Source organism: Xenopus laevis, chromosome 8S (genome assembly GCF_017654675.1).
Source record: "Xenopus laevis strain J_2021 chromosome 8S, Xenopus_laevis_v10.1, whole genome shotgun sequence".
Classification (NCBI taxonomy): Eukaryota; Metazoa; Chordata; class Amphibia; order Anura; family Pipidae; genus Xenopus; species Xenopus laevis.
In genome coordinates, this window is record NC_054386.1 from 29,197,860 (window position 1) to 29,220,586 (window position 22,727).

The following is a 22,727-nucleotide window of genomic DNA, read 5'->3' on the forward strand; positions in this document are numbered from 1 at the left end:
TGCTCTGAGGGCGTGGAATCATTCGCTAGGCACTAAACCCCGCCCTACGATCTTAACGTATACACGGCGGCTGCTCTGGGCGCCATTGAGTTGGTGGGCAGGAAGCAGGTATCTTTGCAGTCGTTCTCATTTAACCTTAGCAGAAGAAGCAGTACGACTGCTTCCAGTGTATGAAGAAGCATCAACGTAAACAGTATGAATCTCCTGAACAGTTTAGGAGCAAAAGAGAGAGAGAGGAAACTGAAGGATCTTCATAATGTTGTGCCCTATCTGGTACTGGAACTACTCATTTTGGGGTAGACTAGTTCCTATCCCTGGAAAAGACCGTCCCTCTAGTGGCGGGATCCCCAACCTTTTGAACCTGTGAGCAACATTCATATGTAAAAGTTGGGGAGCAACACAAGCATGAAAAATATTCTCTGGGTGCCAAATAAGTGCTGTGATTGGCCATTTGGTAGACCCTATGTGGATTGCCAACCTACACTGAGGCTCTGTTTAGCAGTACACCTGGTTCTTATACAACCAAAACTTGCCTCCAAGCCTGGAATTTGAAAATAAGCAGCTGCTTTGAGGCCACTGGGAGCAACATCCAAGGGGTTGAGGAGCAACATGTTACTCACTAGCTACTTGTTGGAGAACACTGCTCTAGTGGATAAGAAATAGATGATTCATATGGTAGAGAGCTCGTTTCTATCCCTAGAAAGGACCTAATGCCTCTAGTGGTGAGGTACCAGGAAAGTATAGGAATTGTCCAGTCTATAATGACAGAGCTAAATGCCATTCAGTACAAGGACCTTCAAAGTAAGGTCCCAAATAAGGATAGACTCTAGTCTGTTTTATAGAGCTAGCTATGTCTCATCCTTATAAATGCCCTCCCAATATATTAACTTTTGGTATGTTAAATAGATAGAAAAGTACTTGCAACTCATTAAAGGACACATTTCTGCCATTTTTAGAGATAGTACTTAGTTATTCATATATAAGATGTGTGAAATCCATCAACGTGTGTTCAGCTGTTTTACTGCTATTTCATATGAGGTTCAGTAAAGGGATAGAAACTAGTCAGTTCATATATGAACAAGCTAATCCCTATCCTATCTAAGGACCTTCTCTAACGTACATGAACCATCTCTATAGTTTGTATAGATTTGGGTATATATAATTTATGTGAAAGTATGGAGGGGTGTGTGTATGGATGCTGGGTTTTCACTTGATAGACTTTGTCTTTTTTTCAACCCAATTTAATTATGTAACTATCTGTATTAGGCAAATACCTGACAGGTCCAGTACAGGGATAGAAACTAGTCAGTTTATAAAAGAACCAGCCTATGACTACATGTGGAAACACATAAAACGCTTAAGGTGTTATCTGTGGAATAAAGATTACAGGTTTTTGATTTTACACCATGTCCATGGAGTCTCTGAAGTGTGTGCCTAAAGCAGCTCTGCAAAGTAAAGTTTATAAAAGAACCAGCTAATTAATATCCTGTCTAAGTTCACCATACACAGAGAGATCTGATCATTTGGCGAAGTCGCCTAACGAGCGGATCTCTCCCCAAATTGCCCACTTTGAGGTGGGCGATATCGCTGTGATCCGATCGTGAGCCCTAGGGCCCAACAATCGGATCATAGTGCTGCCAAAACGGGCAGTTGGATCGCAGGACCGCACCTACAAACAGATGGGGCCGCAGTCCGATGGTATTTTTAAACCTGCCCGATTGACATGTCTTGCAAAGATGTATAACAAAGTTACAAGATGGTGACCCCCTGCTGCCAACCTTGAAAACATAAATCATTTGTTTAATTAGGCTTCTGGTGCAGTAAGTTCATGTTTATGTTTAGTATACAAAATACAGCATTTTTTAGCATTATTCTATTTTAAACTTTAGTTCCCCTTTAATGCACCGAGCAATACAGGTGGATCCCAGATTAATGAAAAGAAGATTTCACAGTTAAATGTTAACTATTTTATTCAGTTCTATAAAGGTCTTGCTCATATCTAAATCTGCGCAACTTTCAGCGAAGCAAAGTATAAATTCCTGCAGTTGGTCTGTGTGATAAGAATTAAAGATGAACTTTATACATTTTACCTTTGTTGTAACTCCAATTTCCCAGTGACTCAGTCAGACGTGCTCTCCAATGGTGTGAGGACTTTACCTCTCTACAAGAAGGATGGGAACCTTTGGTAGAGGTGGTACATCACTGGAGACCATCAAACGCACACTGGGAGAGAATATTGATGCCAGTATTAAAGATGGCAGAATGGGGCTCCCTCAGCAGTTGGTGCAACATCCCAGGGCAGGTAATTATCTTCTGTGTAAGCTTCATATCCATAGAGGCTCATTGGAGGTTTCAATAGGGCTCACTCATTGAGACTTCTTACATTGGCCATTAGACTTAATATTCCTTATCAAAGATTTATGACCTAAACCCCACAGGATATATACATAAAACGTGATTGGCTGTAAATTCACTTTTTTATTTCTGGGATCAGAGGTGAGTGGAGCATTGATACACGGGGGCATTAAGTGAAATAATGGCAGAAATGAAGGAAATCGCTATTTGAAGAAAAACAACACTCCTTTGAGGATAGCAAGGCCCAAATATTGGATAAAGAAGACCGCTGGTTTGAACAAGGCGTGAAAGAGGCGATTTATGTCAAGGTGGAGAAACCATCCCTGAACAGAGGCGGGGGCCTTCGACACCACCTGTCCACTACATACAGTTTCAGTGTTCTGAAACCGCGGGGGTACAGATGTTAGAACATCTGTACCCCGGTGGTTTCAGAACACTTCACACATCCATTCATGCAACTCTCACAAGTAACACTTCTTTCTAGGAGTTGCATGACACATTGGATAATCCTATCACAGCAACTAAACAGAATCTACACCTCTGGGAATTTCTTCAGATGTCACCTCTTTGAAGAGTTACAATGGGCCATTGTGATTGGATTAGTGGAAGAGTTTATATGACGAGAACTTCCCACACCAGTCAGTTGAACTGAAGAAGCTGCTCGGATGAGTAGTGAAACGTCTTCATTGATTACTCAGCAAGTCCAGTTGTTTTTAGATTTACCTATACTAGATATACCATGACCTGGATGAATGAAAATCTTCATAGTCACGTCTGAAATCTATGTTAACATATAACAGGGGTCACTATGGCAACATCTGGTTCAGGTTTCTCCTCTAATGCTATTAATATTTATATTTCTCTCTGTATCTCACTTTGTATATAACATTTACTTCTTAAAAAAGCTTTTAAGGGAAAGTTAAGAAATTATTAAGGGGAAAAGTCTGAAATCTCCCATGTTCCCATATAACAGGGGTCCCTGACAGTGTTTGGAGTGACAGTTGGCCACTTGCTGTTCAAATTTCTCCTCTAATGCTATTAATATATTTCTCTCTGTATCTCACTTTGTAAATAAAGTATAGAATGTAATAGAGTCTTTCTCTTCTCCTTCAGCCACAGGTGGAATCCAGACCCCTCTCCGAGATTTATAAGGTGAGTAGAAAGGAGGTTAAAACACTCACCACTACTGCCTTAAGTGAGACATGTTTTGTACCCTGGGGAATATTATGGTATCAATAAAATCCTTCTTTTTTCTATTTTATTTTCCAGCCTCCTGATGGTCGGCTGACTAAGGATGTGCTTCTTGGAGAGGGCGGCACCGGAGACGTCTACAAGGTAAGGGACCAACCAATTCCTAGAGAGTAGGGGAACTGAACAAGATTGTTATCACTACACACAATCACACAATGATTTAGGCAGACATATCAAGCTTCGGGTTTGGGGGCTGCATTAGACCCTCTCTTTCCTACTTGTATATAAGTCAACCTTTCTGTCTGTATTACAGGGACGACACCATCGTAAAGGCGTGGTAGCAGTGAAGATCGCCAACATCAGCCGAGTACTGTATCTTTATAATTCCATTCTCTAAATATCAATCCTATTTGTGTAGTTGCCTATGTGAGCTAAAGGGATTTCTATTATTCCACTCCAGGATGAAGAGTCAGTCGTGAGGGAGCTAAAGTTTCTCCAGCAGTTCGGCAGCCACAAGAACATCTTCTCTTACTATGGAGCCTACTACAGGGCTCCACTCACAGAGTGCTCATCGGAGCTCTTGGAAGTAAGAAATGATTTACTGTATCGTGTTCATTCCTCTTATGCCAAAGCAATCTCCACTGGAAGTGACAGAAAACAGGACCTTAAATAATGTCTATATATTGCAGATTGTTCTTGAATACTGTGGTGGAGGCTCTCTCTCCAACCTCATCAGCAAGACCAATGGCCAATACCTGAAGGAGACCTGGATTGGCTATGTCTGCAAGGAGGTTTTAAAGGTAAGGCCAGATTTACCCCTTAAGGACTCTTCTTTAATTGCACATATTGTATATACAATCTCTTTGTTGGGAATGTTTAATCTTATGTCTGTTATAGTCTTATAACCTACATCTCAATCTCCCCAGGGGCTGCACCACATCCACAAGAACCGGCCGTTCATAGACACATCAAGAGCATGAACATCATGCTCACAGAGACGGCCAAAGTGAAAATCAGTGAGTAAAACTTACTGTTATAAGAGTAATGGATGATGGGGAGCTTCTGTGAATATGGAGTCAGGGGGTTTCATAATTCAGGTTTCTATCTTATTGTGGTTAAACAAGTTATTTTCCATTAATAGATTCTGTCATTTCAGTCGACTTTGGAAACAGCTGGGACCTGGACCCGCATACTGGATTGTGCCACGAGGCGGATGAGACTCTACATTGGATGGCACCCGAGGCCATAAGGCAGAAGGGTCAGCGCCTGGCGTACGACACCAAAGTATGTTGTACTTATAATACTTGTAACTACACCGAGCATTTACTTATCGATGTTAATGGGACATAGAAGCAGTCATTTTCTCATGGAGAGAAAGGAGTTTTTCCGAAACCTTGGGTTTCTTAACCTTTTGCACAATGTGTCTGCTTTAATATATTTGCTCATTCGCACTGTGACGCTGGTGTTATGTACTGTAACTGCTATTGTTTGTAATGGAAATGTATTGCTGTATACACGTTTATATATAATAAAGCATTTTTTCACTTTTACATATACCATGGTGTGTTCATTTACTAGGGGGTGCATTGGGCTATTTTAAGTTGTATTCTGTTGTGTTTTGGCCATAATTGAGCTAAGGAGAATGGCGTGTACCTTTGCACCCATGATAATATATGTATATGTTTCTAAAAGAGAATTGTATAAGTGTAGCCTTTTTACTTAGATTTCATTAAACAGCCAATAACCCAAGTCTCTCCTTCTAATGCTCTTTGGTGTGTCTTTTGCAGTGTGACATCTGGTCGCTGGGGATAACCATCGAAATGGCCGAGGGAAAACCACGTAAGTGAATCACAAGCATCGGTGGAGCACCTGATAAGAGAAGCACAACCACTGAAGCTTCAATTAAATAGATGGTGAGTCGGTCCCAGCTCTTGTCACTATACATTGTACCTGAGCTTGCAGACATGGAACGCCCCACATTTTCTTATTAACACTTGGGACATTTGGCAACTCCTATATCCACTTAACCGCTTCCACAGTCTGCCCTCACCATGCCCCTTGTCTGTACAAATTTGGGATAATGGGGAGATTTCAGTCTCAGCTCAGGGGGATGTGATATATTTTTAAATACCTCCTAAATATAAATAGAGATTTTTCTACTGCAGACTTTAAATGTGGCCCTTGAGATGCAGGCAGGGATATGTGTGTTGTCAGGGAAATATAGGTGGACACAGAGCAGATATGATATATTTTATTTATATTCACTGTCTATGTCTCGGGGGCATAACAGTATAACTATGGGCCCAAGTACTGTGAGATTACAGGCCATGTGCACTATGGTGCAGTCAGGGCTGCCATTAGGGGGGGGCAGAGGGGACAAGCATACCGGGCCCGGGCATGAAGGGGGGCCCGGCAGCGCTGCATTTTTTGAAGATCCTGGCCCCCCTTACGAGTGCCCGAGCCGTACGTCCTCCCTCTGCGTTGCCGAATGTGGAAGTGCCGAAAAGCCGAATCCGATGCGCCGAAAAGACCCGAAGTCACGGAAAAAGCCGAAGTCCCGAAGCGCTGAAAAGACCCGAAGTCACGAAGCGCCGAAATGACCCGAAGTCACGAAAACAGCCGAAGTCCTGAAGCGGCGCAAAGACCCGAAGTCACGAAAGGAGGCGAAGTTAAAGTACTGAAGCCATGAGTTCAATTCTACTGAACACAAGTTTGTGTATTTTTTTTTTTAATCCCCTGGCCACCAATGTATTATTTTAATATTCTATAGGCCCCTGCCACCAATCTTTTTGTAAAACATTTTTTTTGGGGCCCCAATTTTTTTGGGGGGCCCCAAATGTTTTTTAATTTTTTTTAGAAAAAAATTTTTTTTGGGCCCCAATTTTTTTTAACTTGTAAGGGGGCCCCTGCCACCAATGTTTTTTTTTAAAAAAAAATTTTGGGGCCCCAATTTGTTTTTAACTTATAAGGGGGCCCCTGCCACCAATGTTTTTTTTTCTTTTTTTACATTTTTTTTTGTTGGGGCCCCAAGTTTTTTTTAACTTATAAGGGGGCCCCTGCCCCCAATTTTTTATAAGGGGGCCCTGACCATCAATAGCTTCTTATAACTTGTGTGGGGTGGGGTTACTTTTTTAGCGCTGATGTCTGTGTGGTCTTTTAACTGCGATGTGGAGTGGGCGGCATATGGGGTGGAGCTTGGACGTCAGTGTGGGCGGGGCCCAGGGGGCCCCAAAAATTTTGTTGTTGATTTCTAATGGCGGCCCTGGGTGCAGTCAGGAGAGGGTGTGGGAAAATCACAGGACCATACCTTGTCCCTCATAGCCTTATAGACATCTAGCTTTGCCACTGATATCCTTTGTTATACCCTTGTTGACCAGTTTGGGACAGTGGTGGGGAATCTTGGGTTGGGCAACACTTGTATGTATGTATGTATAACTATATTTGTAAAGCGCTGTTAAGGAGCCGCATCTCTGTACAGTGCATAAAAGTACAATGTATATAAAAGTATACATGGGGGAGACAAACCACATAATAAATATATACAGATACATATGGTGTGTGTCTACATTGGTAGGACCTGAATCCTCACTGTGCACAAGAGGTGGGTTTCGGCTAGAAGATGCTCAAGTTTACATTTCTTGGTCACAATCCTCCCCATGTGTGAAGCAAATAAACACACCAGGCAGTAAGGGCTGAATTAAGGTTTTCCTTAACGTCCAATTTCAGCACACTAAAGAGAATTGGTGTCTCTTAACCCAATTGGTAGGACAGTAGGAACAATAAAGTTTTTCTCCTATAAGGACCCACCCCCCCCCTCCTCCCCTCATGCTTTTTTCTGTCCTACCTTAGGTAGGATGGTAGGATCGTCATTTTTTTCTTTTTTCCGGCTCCAAGTGAGCTGTGGACGGGTAGGGAGCCAGCGAGTCTGGTGGTCCTTACAGGGGAGTATGTATCGCTGCAGTTTTTGCCCCTTGTGAGCAATTGCGGAGTTTTTTACCGGCAAGTCCGGTACTTCCGCATTCCAGGCACAGTGGACGTAATCACGCAGTCAGACGGTGCGTCTGACGTCATCGCGCGTCTACACGCTGGGAAAGCGCATATTTACGCCAGCAGGAAGAGTTTAGCGCGGGACCCCAAAGGAGATGCGCTTGCATTTGTGATTTGCTTCCTACTGTCAGCTGTGCGTGTATGCTGGGTTCTAAAAGCTGTATTTGCCTGGGATAAAGCCTAAGGTATGCTCACGTCCTCTCCTCTCTGTCTTTCTACTAGACATGGATTATTCTTATGCCACAGTATATACCACAATGTATATGTGTTTATGTTACAGATGTCTAGTCAAGAATCTTCTGGGAAAAGAAAATCTAAGACAAGGCATTTGGTGTGCCGTGTATGTGATGTACCGTTACCAGATAATTATGAGAGAGGACGTTGTGAGGAATGTTTAGCTAAAACAGATAATGCACCTCAGCAAGAAGAAAGTTCTTTGTCATGGCTTAAAGATTTTCTCCAACAATCTTTTTCAGAGATTAAACAGTCTATTGCACAAAGAGATGTGGAGAAGTCTCCAGGATCCCTGGATGGGGCAGAGTATACAGTAATCGATGAAGTTTTTTCTTCTTCGGAGGAGGAAGAAACAGAGATGGCAGTATGCCAGACGGAATCAGTGTCTAAACTAATTAAGGCGGTTAGAACAGCTATTGAGGATCAGGAAGGAAGATCCTTGTGCCCAGAAAAGGAGAAAGGATGGACTCAGAGTAAACAAAGGGTTTTTCCACTTCATCCGGTAATTAAGGATCTCATTCAATTCGAATGGAAGAATCCGGATAAGGCTCCTGTAATTAGTAAAAGATTTAAGACACTGTTCCCAGTCAGTGATGAAGTTAAAGTATGGGAATTACCACCCAAAGTGGATGTTGCCGTTGGACGCCTATCTAAAAGGACCACAATTCCTGTGGAGGATGGGTCCGGTCTTAAGGACGTAATGGACCGCAAGGCGGAGTGTTCTCTTAGAAGAATCTATTCCACTTCATCAAATCAGTGCAAGCCTCTTATTGCAGCATCTGAGGTGTCCAGAGCTCTCAGGAACTGGGTAGTCCAGTTGGAAGAGGATATGCAAAGTAAAATCTCTAGAGAGGACATGTTAAAAGAGATGAAGATAATCAAGGTTGCTTCAGAATTTCTATGTGATGCATCAATCGAAGCATTGAAACTTGCATCCAGAAATATGGCGCTAGCAACGACAGCTAGGCGTGCAGTATGGCTAAAACCCTGGAGGGCAGATTCGACCTCTAAGATAAATCTGTGTAACATGGATTTTGAACCAGGGCATTTATTTGGATCTAAGTTGGATACACTCATGGAAAAACTCTTGGATGAAAAGGGAAAGTCTCTAACACAAGATAGAGATAGACGCAGTAGAAATTTCTTTTTTCGCAGGCAAAGAAGGTCTCCGCCCAGAACTCGTCAGTCAAGGTTCCAAGAGAGCGAAAAGGAGGAAGATAGACCTCAATCATTCAGAGGTCAAGAAAGGGCCAGAACTACAAGAGGAAGATTCAGAGGTGTCCCAGGAGGACATCGTTTCTCCTCATGACGCCAGAAGACTAGAGGTGGGAGGCTTTTTTCTTTCCTCAGTGGAAGTTATGGGTAACCGACCCTTGGGTCCTTCATTTAGTAAAAGAAGGATACAAGATAGAATTTCTAAGAAAACCACCTCATCAATTTTGCATTACCCAGAGAGCCTGTTCTCCTCAAAAACAGTTAGCACTGGAAGAATACGTGCTAAAATTTCTTCAGATGAGAGTGATAGAGGAAGTTCCATCTTTGGAAGAAGGTCTGGGAACATATTCCAGAATTTTTTTAGTTCCAAAACCAAACGGAACTTTTCGTATGATAGTCGATCTACAACAATTAAACAGATTCATAAGAAAGAAGCATTTTCGGATGGAGTCTATAAGATCAGTCATACAAATCTTGGAAGAGGGGGATTTCTTGGCCACTCTGGATTTAAGAGATGCATATTTGCACCTTCCAATTTTTCCAAAGCACAGAAAGTTTTTAAGAGTGGCAGTGGTTGTCAACAATCAAGTCCAGCATTTTCAGTTTCGTGCTCTCCCCTTTGGAATAACCTCTGCTCCAAGGGTCTTCACAAAGGTAGTGGTAGCTGTAGTAGCGAGTCTCAGAGAAGAGGGGATCCATATTGTCCCGTATTTGGACGATTGGCTGATAAAAGCCAGAACGGCTTCTTTGCTAACAGTACACATTCGGAGAACACTCAAAGTCCTAGAGGCTCTAGGCTGGATAGTAAATTTCGAAAAGTCCTCCCTTTTTCCCGCAAGACAAAAACAATTTCTGGGATTTGTTGTAGACACAGAACAGATGTCGATAAGACTGACAGACCAGAGGATTGTAGCCCTTCAGCTACAGATCAGGAAATGGCAATATCGCTCTCCAGTTTCTCTCCGTCAGATGATGAGGGTCTTGGGCCTTATGACAGCATCCATAGAAGCGGTTCCGTGGGCCCGTCTTCACATGAGATTGCTTCAACACGAGATACTATCCAGATGGGATCGGAACATAGCTACATTGGATTCAATGATCTTCATTCCGGAACCAGTATGGCATTCGATGGAGTGGTGGCTCCAGAAGGACAGACTGGAGAGAGGGAGATCAATAAGAGAACACAGTTGGCTCATTGTCACGACGGACGCCTCCAAATTCGGTTGGGGGGCTCATCTGGAATGTCGTACTGTCCAGGGGACCTGGGATCATGTAGAGAGCTCTCTCTCATCAAATTTCCGAGAGTTAAGGGCAGTATTCCTAGCTCTGAAGGCATTCCAGTCACAGATCAGAGGTTTTGCTGTCATAGTCCAGACGGACAACAGTTCAGTAGTAGCCTACCTGAACAGACAAGGTGGCACAAGGTCCAGGATTCTCCTCACAGAGTCTTTAAAGATTCTCGATTGGGCAGAGAGCAATCTTCTGGATATCAAGGCGATCCATATCAGGGGGAAGGACAATTTTCTGGCAGACAGGCTGAGCAGGGGAAAGGTTTGCCCAGGAGAATGGTCATTGAACCAGAAGGTCTTTCAGACGATTATCCACAGATGGGGTGTACCAGAGGTGGATTTAATGGCAACACGGCACAATGCAAAGACCTACAGTTTTTGCTCCCTGTACAGAGAGGACAACCCCTGGGTCCTGGATGCGTTCTCCATACGGTGGAACTTCAGACTGGCGTATGTTTTTCCTCCCATCCCCCTGATCGGCAGAGTCCTAAAGAAAATCAGAAGAGAACAAGCTTCGGTAATAGCAGTAATACCTTTCTGGCCGAAGAGGAGTTGGTTCTCAGGCCTGATGGAAATGTGTCACGGGGAGTATTGGATCCTCCCGATGAAGAAAGATCTACTGGAGCAGGGCCATCAGATTCACCTGGATCTACACAGGTGGAGGTTAACAGCTTGGAAGTTGATGGGCCCTTATTAGACAAATTAGGGCTGTCAAAGGAGGTAGTTAACACTTTACTTCAATCAAGAAAACCTTCAACATCAAAGGTATATGCCAGGATTGTAAAAGCTTTTAAGAGATGGTGTGTTTCCCAGAAGCTTTGCTGGTCGGAGACTAACACTAGTCACATTTTAGAATTCCTACAGAAAGGTCTTGAGAACAATCTTAGACCAAATACTCTCAAAGTGCAGGTTTCCGCTTTGTCGGCTTGTTTAGGAATCAGGCTTTCTGGGAATCCTCTCATTAAAAGGTTTATAAAAGCTGCAGGAAAGCTCAGACCAACTGTTTTACAACCCATCCCACAGTGGGACTTAAATGTGGTCCTGGAAGGATTGTGTGGTTTTCCATTTGAACCATTGGAGAAAGTAGACTTAAAACATCTGTCTTTCAAGACACTGTTTCTCACAGCAATTACATCAGCCAAGAGAGTCAGTGAGCTTCAGGCGTTATCAGTGAAGGAACCTTATATAAGATTTTTTCAGGATTACGTCTTACTGAGAACAACACCTCATTTCAGACCAAAGGTAGCGTCTTGGTCCAATATAAATCAGGAAATTTGTTTACCTACATTTTTACCTACACCTTCGACGCCTGAAGAAGTTCGTTTACATTCATTAGATGTGGGAAGAATTCTCAAAGAATATATCAGGAGAACAAAGGAATTTAGAGTATCAGAAAGCTTGTTTATATCTTTTGGTGGAAATAACAAAGGAAAGACAGCTTCAAAATTATCTTTGGCTAGATGGATCAAAGATACCATTCAAACTTGTTACATTGCAGATGATCGTTCACCTCCAATATTTGTGAAGGCGCATTCAACCCGAGCGATGGCTTCATCTTGGGCAGAAAAATTCCTGGTTCCTATGGATCAGATATGCAGAGCGGCTTCTTGGTCAAGTCTCCACACTTTCTCTAAGCATTACAGACTAGACATAGAGGCTTCCCAGGAGGCAGCTTTTGGTAGAACCATTCTGCAATCAAACATGAAGAATTCCTGAATCCCACCCTTTCTTGCTAGATCTCTTTAGTGTGCTGAAATTGGACGTTAAGGAAAGTTGAAATTTCACTTACCGTAATTTCTCTTTCCTTTTCAGTCCAATTGTCAGCACAATTGATCTATCCCTTCCCTATTAAACTATTATGCATTCAGTGTTGATGTGGTTATTGCTTGAAAAGAACATGAGGGGAGGAGGGGGGGGTGGGTCCTTATAGGAGAAAAACTTTATTGTTCCTACTGTCCTACCAATTGGGTTAAGAGACACCAATTCTCTTTAGTGTGCTGACAATTGGACTGAAAAGGAAAGAGAAATTACGGTAAGTGAAATTTCAACTTTCTGTGTTGATGGACATTAGCCTGACTGCAACAGCCGCACAATAACACAACAGGGTAGAATGCGATTGAGAAGGCTCAGGCATTATTTCCTATTCCCATAGCCAGTGCATTTATTTCTAAAAGGAGCATAAGTGTTGGCAAGCACTCCGCATTCCACTCGTTGGGTAAAAACTTCAAGTTTATTTCAGTATATTAAAAACATCTTAATCCTGACGCGTTTCGTATCACAGATACGTAGTCATAGGTATAACATACATTGTAACTAACGGTTATTTGAATTCTTAATCCGGAAATGACCTCATTAAACCAATTGAAATTAATTAAGAGCAAGTCCCAAAACATCCGTTAACAATCCCTTATCCCTTTAATCAACTGAAGCAGCTTGAAACACTTTGCTACAATTTAAATGAACTGAAACATATTGAAACATTTTACAAGAAGATTGACAGGGCACTTTGCCACCGTATCTTTACACTCAACCGCATAATTGTGCTGCCCTTGTTTTCCTTAAATATCATCTCACTCGCACTCTACTATGTCTATCTTTACTTTACCCTAAAAAGAGGAAACGGTTAAAAACGGAAAAATATATTGAGCACAAATGCATTTTGCGTTCCTTCCTTGTTATTCACTGTCCTCCCCTTCTTCATAAATACTTATTTATTAAATGTATTAAACTATTAAATATATATCAGGGGGTAAATAGTACATCAGAAAGTATTAGCATGGTGAATGGCGGAGCTCACCCGTATGCCTGTACCCCAATGGTCGCTGCTCTCGCGAGATCCCGGTATCTTCCTTACCGGCTTCTACAACACTTTTTTCTCCCAGGCTGATGCTCCTTTTTTCCAAAAAACAATATAATATCAAATGAGCCTAAAATTTATTCACATTTAGGTGTAAGACGGACTAAAGTACTTTGTGTATTGTGTACACCATTATTTGAAAGAGTTTTGTACTATTTACCGTCAGTAACCTCACTTCTGAGCGCTGATCCATATTGTTCACCTTTAAATTAACTTTTAGTATGACGTATAGAGAGATATTGAGACAATTTGCAATTGTTTTTTATTATTTGTGGTTTTTGAGTTATTTAGCTTTTTATTCAGCAGCTCTCCAGTTTTCAGTTTCAGCCTGTCTGGTTGCTACATTCCCCTGGCGAACATGCACTGATTTGAATAAGAGACTGGAATATGAAATGGAGAGGCCTAAATAGAAGTATAAGTAATAAAAAGCAGCAATAACAATACATGTGTAGCCTTACAGAGCATTTGTTTTTTCAGTGACCTCCATTTGAAATCTGGAAAGAGTCAGAAGAAGAAGGCAAATAATTAAACTATATTAAAAAATTAAGACCAACTGAAAAGATGCCTAGAATTAGCCATTCTATAACATACTAAAAGTTAACTTAAAGGTGAACCACTCCTTTAGGGTAGGGACACACTGGGCGATTTGGGGAGTTTTAGTCGCCTGGCGACTAATCGCCGCGACTTTTCTCCCCGAATGCCTCCCCTCGCTCTGCGCCTGGCTAAAATGAAAAATCGCCTGCGCTAATCACACGCGGCGATTCGTTTTCCGAAGTCGCCCGAAGTTTCCTCGTGAGGCAACTTCGGGCGATTTCGGAAAACGAATCGCCGCGTGTGATTAGCGTAGGCGATTTTTCATTTTAGCCAGGCGCAGAGCGAGGGGAGGCATTCGGGGAGAAAAGTCGCGGTGATTAGTCGCCAGGCGACTAAAACTCCCCAAATCGCCCAGTGTGTCCCTACCCTTAACTAGTTGAGTAGGCACAGGTTTCTTTTGTTGCACCCCTAACCATGGACTTGAAAGAAGCCTCACAATAGGAGACCAAGGGCAGTTTTGCTGGATGGCGACTTTGCTGGCAATTAGAGCATCACGGTGTTTCTAGTCCTGCTAAATATGCGGCCTCTGCTCATCCAGTGTCTCCTGGAGGGGGGGGGGAGATGTTGTGTAAATGATAGGCTTGGGGCATGGAAATCACATTACACTAATATTATAAGGAGGCTTAAACCCTGCCCCACCCAAGCCAATAACTATTTGGAGCCTTAATCCAGGTCTAAACTGTACAAAGGAGAACAGAGGAGTGCCGGTTATTATTGGATTACAGTAATCCAGGTGGGCTGGAATAAGGGCAGGTGTAGGGATAGGGGGAATTTGGTTAGGGCTGTAGAGAAAAGGCATACTGGAATTTAGCAGCAGAGACAGGGAAGACAAACAGGCCGGTAGAACCATCATTCTACTATCTACCCCCCTCCAACAAATCTTCGGGGACAGAGTAAGTGGATTCATGGTAACTGTAGGTTAAAAGGGTGGCTGACCTTCATTTTAACTTTTAGTATGTTATAGAAGTGCCTATTCCTAATCAATGACCCCTGACAGACAAAAAAAAAACAATTGCTCTCTGAAGTTACAGTTTTATTGTTAAGTTTTATTGGCCATCTTCCTATCCAGTTCTTTGCCTATTCATATTCCAGTCTCTCATTCAGTGGAGTAACTAGATGTTACCCAAAATGTATCCAGAGATTGTCCTGTTTTACCAATTTATGTTGAAATCACTCATTATTTGGGTCTCATCAGGCTCCCGATACCTCCAGGGCTCCCCTGCAGCGGCAGGGTCTCCTCTATAGTTATACCCCTGCCTCGTTGCTAGGGTCAATAAGATCCTAGCAACCAGATAGCCGCTAAAATGCAAAACTGGACAACTGCCGAAACAAAAAGTTAAATCGCTAAAAAGCCACCAAAATAAATAAAAACTGATGACCAATTGCAAATTGTCTCAGAACATCACTCTACATCATACTAAAAAGGTATTTTAAAGGTGATCAAACCCTTTAATGTTCTGGTATATAGCCTTAGCAGCATAATGATCCGTAGTTTGGCCCCTAGGTGGCGACAAAAAGCTAAAAGATTTTTTTTTTTTAAAGAAGATTTTAAAGACTAGGAAAACTGCATTTCAGTTGCACTTCTGAGTGTATCTTACATTAAGGTGGTTATTTATTAAAGCCCAATTGCTAAAAACTCAAACTCATTTTATATAAAATCTGAATTTTTAGCAATTTTTTCGAGATTTATTATACCCCGAGGATGGTAAAAGTCAGAATCTGAAAATCCGGCATCTCAGACCTGCCTAGGTTGTATATGTCAGTGGGAGAAGTCCCTATCCTATTTGGAAGTTTCTGTGGTCTGCACTGGAATTGGCCTGAAAATGTGACTATTTCGGACTTTTTGGGCAAAAATCTGAAAAAATTGGGCTTTTTCCTGAAAAGCCCGCATTTTTTCATTTCTTTTGCCTGAAAAAAATCCAGCCATTCGGAAAAAAACTCGGATTTTTGTGTTTGCATTCTAGACTATATTCATTAAATAGGCAGAAAAGTTTGGAGTTTGATAAATAAGGCCATCCTTCTTTCTGGGGAGAGGAGGAAGGGGTCAGAACCCCCACATGACCCTAAATTAGCAGCTGTTGTCTCACATTTTTCCCACATTGTAGAGATACAGTATATCATCATCAAGCAGAAAATTGGGTCACATCTATCTCATAGATGCGGATGCTACGGGGCTGATTATTAATCGGTTCTGATGCAGACTGCAGTGGTTTCTGAGCTGCCATGTAACCTGAATCTGAGTCATTAATCTTGTATCTTGAATTTTATATTGAGACAATATATTGCGAGTTGCTCCCTACACTCAAGTAAGTGACAGCAGCCCAGAGCATGTGCAGGGAATCCTTTAAGCATATTTGGTAGCAGCCCAAAACACAGTGCCTGAAGCACCTTCCAATAAACGTCAATGCCTTGGCATTTGTCATCGCTATCCAGGGGCACCTGGGGGGCCGCATTGCTAGTGCAGAGAACGTAATTGCTCTCTTTGCACTAGAAGAGCCGAGATTCAGATTTTAAAATCTGAATTCCGTCTCTTTAAGCAGCTTTTTGCCTCCCCCGGTAACCTGCTGGCTGCTGCCATTTCTCAATGCCATCACCATTGATTTCAGCCTTGAAAACTTTTTTTCCGTGAATATAAAGAAAAAAAATCTTTGTTGTAACCGCAAAACACATTATTTTGTACAATTTTATTACAACAAATAAACAAACCAAAAAAAATTTGTTTACAGAAGTGTTAACAGCAACAACAACAAATAGTTTTTTTTGTAAACTACATTTCTGCTCGATACATTACATATTTATTTGTTCAGGAAAAACAACTAAATTCTACAGATCTTTGTACAGTACGGCATAAGGAATGAACTGCCCAACTGCATCGTATCACAGAAGAAGTGGAACTAGAGGCAAATCGACAGTTTTTGTTTTTTGTTTTTTCGTTTGTATAAAATTTTATATTTAAATATATCTTCTTTTTTTTGTTGTTGTTCATGTGCAAATAGTCTCTGTAGGCAAAAAAATAAAAAACAATGTCCAATCTGCGATTTGTCTTCGGCATGGTTCCATCCAGCCTGCACTCCTACTCGGATAAGCAATATAAATCAGGATATACAAATAGATTTTTGAAACAAAATCCACCATAGATATTTACAAAAAAAAAAAAAAAAAAAAAACTGTAGAAAATATGCCACGGGCTTGTACCAAAAATTGCATGCATTTTCTGACCAATACCCCATGCGACACAAGGGATTCAAAATGGCAGTTTGTTTTTTCTAACAAATATAATTTTTTAAAATGAGTCACTTTTCAGGATTTTATTCCCATTGAGAATGCATCAGACCTAGGCGTGCCCTCCTGTATTTTATGCTTTCTTTCTGTACTTACCAAGAGTTTCAGGTTTTCCAAAAAAAAAACCAAAAAAAAAAAAACCTATTGGGCACCTCCCTGACAGCGAGAGGTATTCGGAGCATCTTCTTCATGATTTAATTTAAAAGTAATACTGGAATCTTTTTAGTGCTATAAATGAAAACCTGAAAGATTTCATTTTATAGAAAATCTTTTTTCTGCTAAATACACATCCCGATAACCCCCCCACCCCAGTGGTTTGTTCCTGTATACTATTCAGGTAAATAAAAAATAAATACATTGCCGTTTTCAATACCAGGCAGGAACCAATTTCATAAGATTTAGAACTGAAAAACTTTCAAGGCAAGAAGTTAAAATATTTTGTCCTAAAAATGAAAAAAAGCTTATAAATAAAAGGGCAGTGTTTTAGGTCAAACGTATATATAAATAAATACTAGAAAATTCAAATGTTCTGTTATTTTAAGTATAAAAACCATATAAAAATTTCCTTCAGTCTCTTAAAGTCTCTCTCAGTGTCTTTAAAAATATTTTACATTTTTTTAAACTTTTTTTTTTTACTTGAAAGCTTCAGGTATGTGGGTGCGCTGAGGCTGCATACTCGTGGGAGGACTTGATATTCCTTCTGACCAGTCAGACATATTGGAATGAGGGGAGGAGCTTGACCACTGGTCAGGTGACTCAGGAGAAGGCGTCAGGAACGGGTGGTCTGGTACTTGTAGTTGATGGCTTGGTGTATTGTCCATTGGGGAGGAGTAGCTATGCTGGGAAGGGGGGGTTAAAAATTGTGCAGTTGTCATAGACTGCGTAAGATTGGAAGGCAGAGATGCGGCAAATATCTGAGTGTCCTGGGGCATTACTGAATGAATGTTGTTGCTTGACATTTGCTGCAGGTCCGTCTGGCTTATGTCACTGCTGCAGAATGGTGAGTTGATGTGAGTAGAGGTCGTGCTGGAATTGTGATGTTGTTGCTGCATGCTCTGGTGCAACTGCAAGTTTTGCTGCTGTTGCATTTGCTGGGCTTGCATTAGATGTGGCTGATTGGCTAGCCTTGTGTTGGGCATGGCCTGATAGGTCATCATTTGGGAGAGAGTTGTTGCTGGCAGACCATTATGGAGCGAGGTCATAAGGCCATGCTGAAGAGCTTGAGCTTGTTGAGCATTGCCTTGTTGGATGCCATTTCTGATTGGGTCATACTGATTCTGGACCATCCCATTCTGCAGCCTAGCTAACCAGTCACATTGGCTGTTCATAGTCGGAGCTCCTCCCACAGTGAAATGCATGGATCCATTGCTCATGATGGTATTAGGGCTTGAGGCATTGAGATGGGTCAGACGTGGCACCATGGCATCAAAAGCCATTCTGTTGGAACCTGCTGCCATTTCCTGCTTGGTGGCCATGTTTATGTGATTCATGCCAAGGTGGGACTCTGGCATGCTTGTCAAGTGGTTCAGAGGCATGGATGGAGACTGCTGAAACGGAGAGGTCATCAGCGGAGGAGAAGACACATCTGATAAGTATCCATGTGTTGACTCCAGGGAGTCCACTGGGGACAACACTCCAGAACTGCCAGAATCCAAGAGAGTTGTTTTCCCATCTTGAGATTTTTTCCTTCTGGCTTTCAGCTCTTTGGCCTCTTTGCAGCCATTACCTTTGATACTGGGCTTGCGGGCTTTCTTGCTCTGAACAGAAGGCTTCATGTTCCCCATGTAACCATTAGGGGAGCAGATGGGAGGTGATAATGTCGTTGCTCCCAACGGACCATTGTGCAGCGTTGGGCTCTTCACAAGGTTATATTCATCCAGCAGGTGAACAATGTCGTGGTGCATGCGTTCTTGGGCGATGTCACGAGGCAGCCGATCCATGTGGTCTGTGATGTCACGGTTGGCGTAGTGATCCAAAAGGACTTTGGCAGTTTCGTAGCTGCCTTCTCTTGCGGCCAAGAACAGGGATGTCTCTTCCTGTAAAGAAATACAATGGCAATTAGAACGTTTTTATTATGGACTTGGCTCTCCCTGTGACTTCTAAAACAATCCTCATAATTTACATTAGGGGGTACATTATCCCTTATAATATATGAGTGATACTCAGAGTTCCCTGTATAACACAGCCTGCAGCCTTGTGCCTTTATATGGTCACAGAACCCCTCAGTAACTTCTAATATCCTCATCATTTACAGTAGGGGGTACATTATCCCTTATAATACGAGTGATACTCTGAGTTCCCTGTATAACTCAGCCTGCAGCCTTGTGCCTTTATATGGTCACAAAACCTCTCCAGTGACGTTATATTTTGCTTATATACTATGGTCAGTTCTTACCTTGTTGTTTTGCATGTCCTTATTTGCACTATTCTTGAGAAGCACAGCTGCAGCATCAACGTTATTCACAGCCGCTGCCCAATGCAAAGCAGATTTTCCTGTGAATACAGATATAGAAAAGCATTAGGCAATCTCCTTTACACACAGGGCAGAACTATAACAATGCACGCAGAGCCTATAATCGAGATGAAATTTACCAAATTCATCAACAGCGTTGACATCTGCATGAGCATTGATAAGCTCCTCCACCATCCCTTCCACGGCCAGCCGAGCGGCCAGGATCAGAGGGGTAGTGCCATCAAACATGCGGGCGTCTAAGTCTGTCGCTCGGTTCCGAATGAGAATCTACACAGAGGAAAGAAACGACACATTTCAGAATGAATCAGCGAGGAAATCCTTGTTAAAGGGGAAGTAAAGCACTTATAGCACCTATTCCCCTTGGCGGCTCAGACAAGCAACCTTAGCATGTATGTATGCATGTATGTATGTATGTATGCATGTATGTATGAACAAACCCCAGAATTCTGCATATGAGAGAGTAGCGAGATAGCCATACCTGGAATACGCCCTGAGCATCAGCCGCCACTGCTGCATGGAGAGGAGTCCTGCCCATGTTATCCTGGACGTTGGCGTCCGCACTCGATTCCAACAGGCGCTTGGCTGCATCAGCACGTGCGTATCTTGCGGCCAGATGAAGTGCTGTCTCGCCAGTGCGGTCGGTTTGGTTATGCAGTTGGGCACCCTGCCCAATGAAGTCGGAAATCATATTAGCTGAAGCATCCTCTTCCTCTTCGCTGTTTCCAGTCTCTAATCCACCTCCGCTACAGGAGGCAATCATAAGTGGGGTGAAGCCATCTGCAAGGGAACAGAGACCAGCGGTTAGCAAATAGTACCACCTCATAACAAAACCTCAACCATTTTAGTATCATGCCAACAGCTTATTTTCCCACTTTGATTTAGCGTTTAAAATGCTGTTTGTTAGGGTAATTGTCCTTAGCAAATGGAGCTAGATTTAGCCTCAGTTGACAGTACAAATTAGACTTTAACCTACCAGGGCCACGGACATTGACATCCATACAGTCGGCCTCAAGCTCTCCCTGCGGCGGCGTTGGGGCCATGGATGAAATGCGCAGATCAGCGGCGTCAAGGTGCTGCCGTGTCCACTGTCGGGGGTCAGTTTTGTCGTCAACAAGTTCTGGGAGAATCACTTGCTCTTCAAACTTGAGTACAAACAGCAGAAAAAGTGTCAGGCTTAACCAAGTGGCAATATGGTGGCTTTCAATACAACATGGTTCATTAATGAACAGCCAAAATACACTTACCCTGAACCTCTTGTTTTCCAGGGTCTCCTCATCTCCCCATTCATTCTGATTATCGTCCATAAAAGAGCCATCTGTCATATTCTTAATGGGCCTGTAACATAAGAAACCAGCATTAGCGACAAATAAAGTGTGGCTAATGTAAAGTCGATCGCATCGATACACCAGGTAACTCACTGAGAGCGCTGTGAATACCCAATTACTTACTTTAAGCCAACAGAATCCTCCCCAAGGGGCTCTCGCCGTTTCTTTTTGCTGGGTTCTTTTGGAATAAAGCCGTCGGGGAACCAAAGCTGTCCGTGTTCACGGCGACGCTTCTTATTAACGATGACCATCATGAAGACGAAGATGATTAATAACGGAATGACCAACATGGATAACATGGGATAGAGAGTAGAGGGCTTGGGGGTCTCCATGTTCTCACCTGTGGAGGCAACAGAAAACACTCTGTTTCATATTCATATGGTACAGCAGGACTTGCAGCAACAGAATGAGGCACGGCTCATTAATGAGAGCCAACGAGAATCGTCTAAAAGGAGGGGGAATAAAAGGGGTCATTTTATACTATTAATCAGAATTGCTAAATTCTCCGGGAAGTATCCAGAGACCGGCTGATTTACTTTCTTTAAGGCAAAGGATTAATAAACTTTGCATCCTGGCGCTTCTGATTGAGCCGTTAAGACAAGGGGGTTTAGGGGGATTTTGAAGATACAATCTCCAAAGCCGTGTGTATATTATTGATCACATTCTGTCTTTTCTGTTTTTGGGGGCTTAATGATTTGGATATCAAAACCTTAATGAAGGTAGGTGTGTGTGTGCGCGGGGGGAGGGCAGTGTTTATTAATAAAGTTAAACAGAATGCAATCAAGGTTGCCTTAAGCACTTGAAGTGGAGGATTTATGGGAGGTCAATGCACTTACTTTTCACTGCCTCAATCTTATAGGAAAGGGTGTCCAGACTCCCAAGGGAGGCCAAAGCCCCAAGGAATGCGGCAACATCTGTAGCACTGTTGAAGCACTGAGAGGAGGATTTGTAACACTGGCGGTTGTCTATTTCCAAGTATACGATTGACCTGTCAGAAAAATTGGCTAATTATTTTAGCTCCTTCCAATAGTTGTTATAGTAAAACCCCCAAGTGACACCTATCCTATGCACCATGCCCAGAAAGTTTTCTTACCCCCTAACTTCCATTTCATCCAACTCCCTACGATGCCTTCCTAGTAAAATGGATTCTTTCATTGTGCTGAAGATGGCAGAAGGAGCATCCGACCAGTAATCAGTTGACCTCTTGATGTGATGTTTTTTAAGTTCTTCCTCATTGCCATAGTAAGGGTAGATCTTGTATTCGCCTTTGCTGTCTTTCTTGAACACCACATTTGTGTGGAGCACTCGGCTCAGCTCACGGAGGAAATTGACAGAGTTGTTCTTAAGCCTTTCAGGGGGCATGAGGACGACCAACACCAGGGTGCCTTCAGCCAGGTTCTCTGGCATGTTGGCGCAGTCCAGGCCATCCCATTCGCACTCTGCATTGTTACAGCCTTGGTCGCAGTGGCCATCTTGAAAGTGATCCTTGCAGTACTGGTCATACAAAGGGCTGGATAAAAAAAGATAGAGTTATAGGTCTGGATCATGTATTCAGCCTGCCCTTTATAGTTTTACAGAAAAGATTAGTTTAGTTTTAGATTGAGGATGCTGCTGTGGGAGGGTTTTCTTGATCACAGGTAAATGATTTCCCTCTAAAGAAAGTTAAAATTAGGTGCATAATGCATTCTAAAGCAGTAATTGGGTCATAAGGTCGATTCCCTGATGTAATATTGGTCCCTCCAAGAAAAGGTGGTATAGATAGAACAAGTTACAAGATCACCGAATGAGGTGCTGGAAAGCCTTTGACCTGCATATATTAAACCAGAACTCCCAAGCATTCCCTTAACATGCTGGGAATCATAAAT

The 22,727-nt window shown here is 42.4% G+C and overlaps 1 protein-coding gene and 1 long non-coding RNA gene across 2 annotated transcripts in view; one reads left to right on the forward strand and one right to left on the reverse strand.

The window, feature by feature from the left end:
• Positions 1-3,424: 3,424 nt before the first annotated feature.
• On the forward strand, positions 3,425-5,854 carry LOC108699907. The gene is made up of 3 exons (XR_005963863.1): positions 3,425-4,346; positions 4,473-4,830; positions 5,334-5,854. It is a non-coding gene; the product is annotated as an uncharacterized LOC108699907 (long non-coding RNA).
• Positions 5,855-16,453: 10,599 nt separating this feature from the next.
• notch1.S (notch 1 receptor S homeolog) overlaps positions 16,454-22,727 on the reverse strand; it is a gene marked incomplete at its 5' end in the record, with an annotated part of 42,735 nt that continues 36,461 nt past the window's right edge. Inside the window, 9 exon segments of the mRNA NM_001087605.1 lie at positions 16,454-19,100; positions 19,460-19,557; positions 19,657-19,804; positions 20,016-20,314; positions 20,511-20,679; positions 20,782-20,872; positions 20,986-21,202; positions 21,699-21,850; positions 21,956-22,372. Of these exon segments, the coding sequence (NP_001081074.1) occupies positions 17,697-19,100; positions 19,460-19,557; positions 19,657-19,804; positions 20,016-20,314; positions 20,511-20,679; positions 20,782-20,872; positions 20,986-21,202; positions 21,699-21,850; positions 21,956-22,372 (2,995 nt within the window). The 3' untranslated portion in view covers positions 16,454-17,696.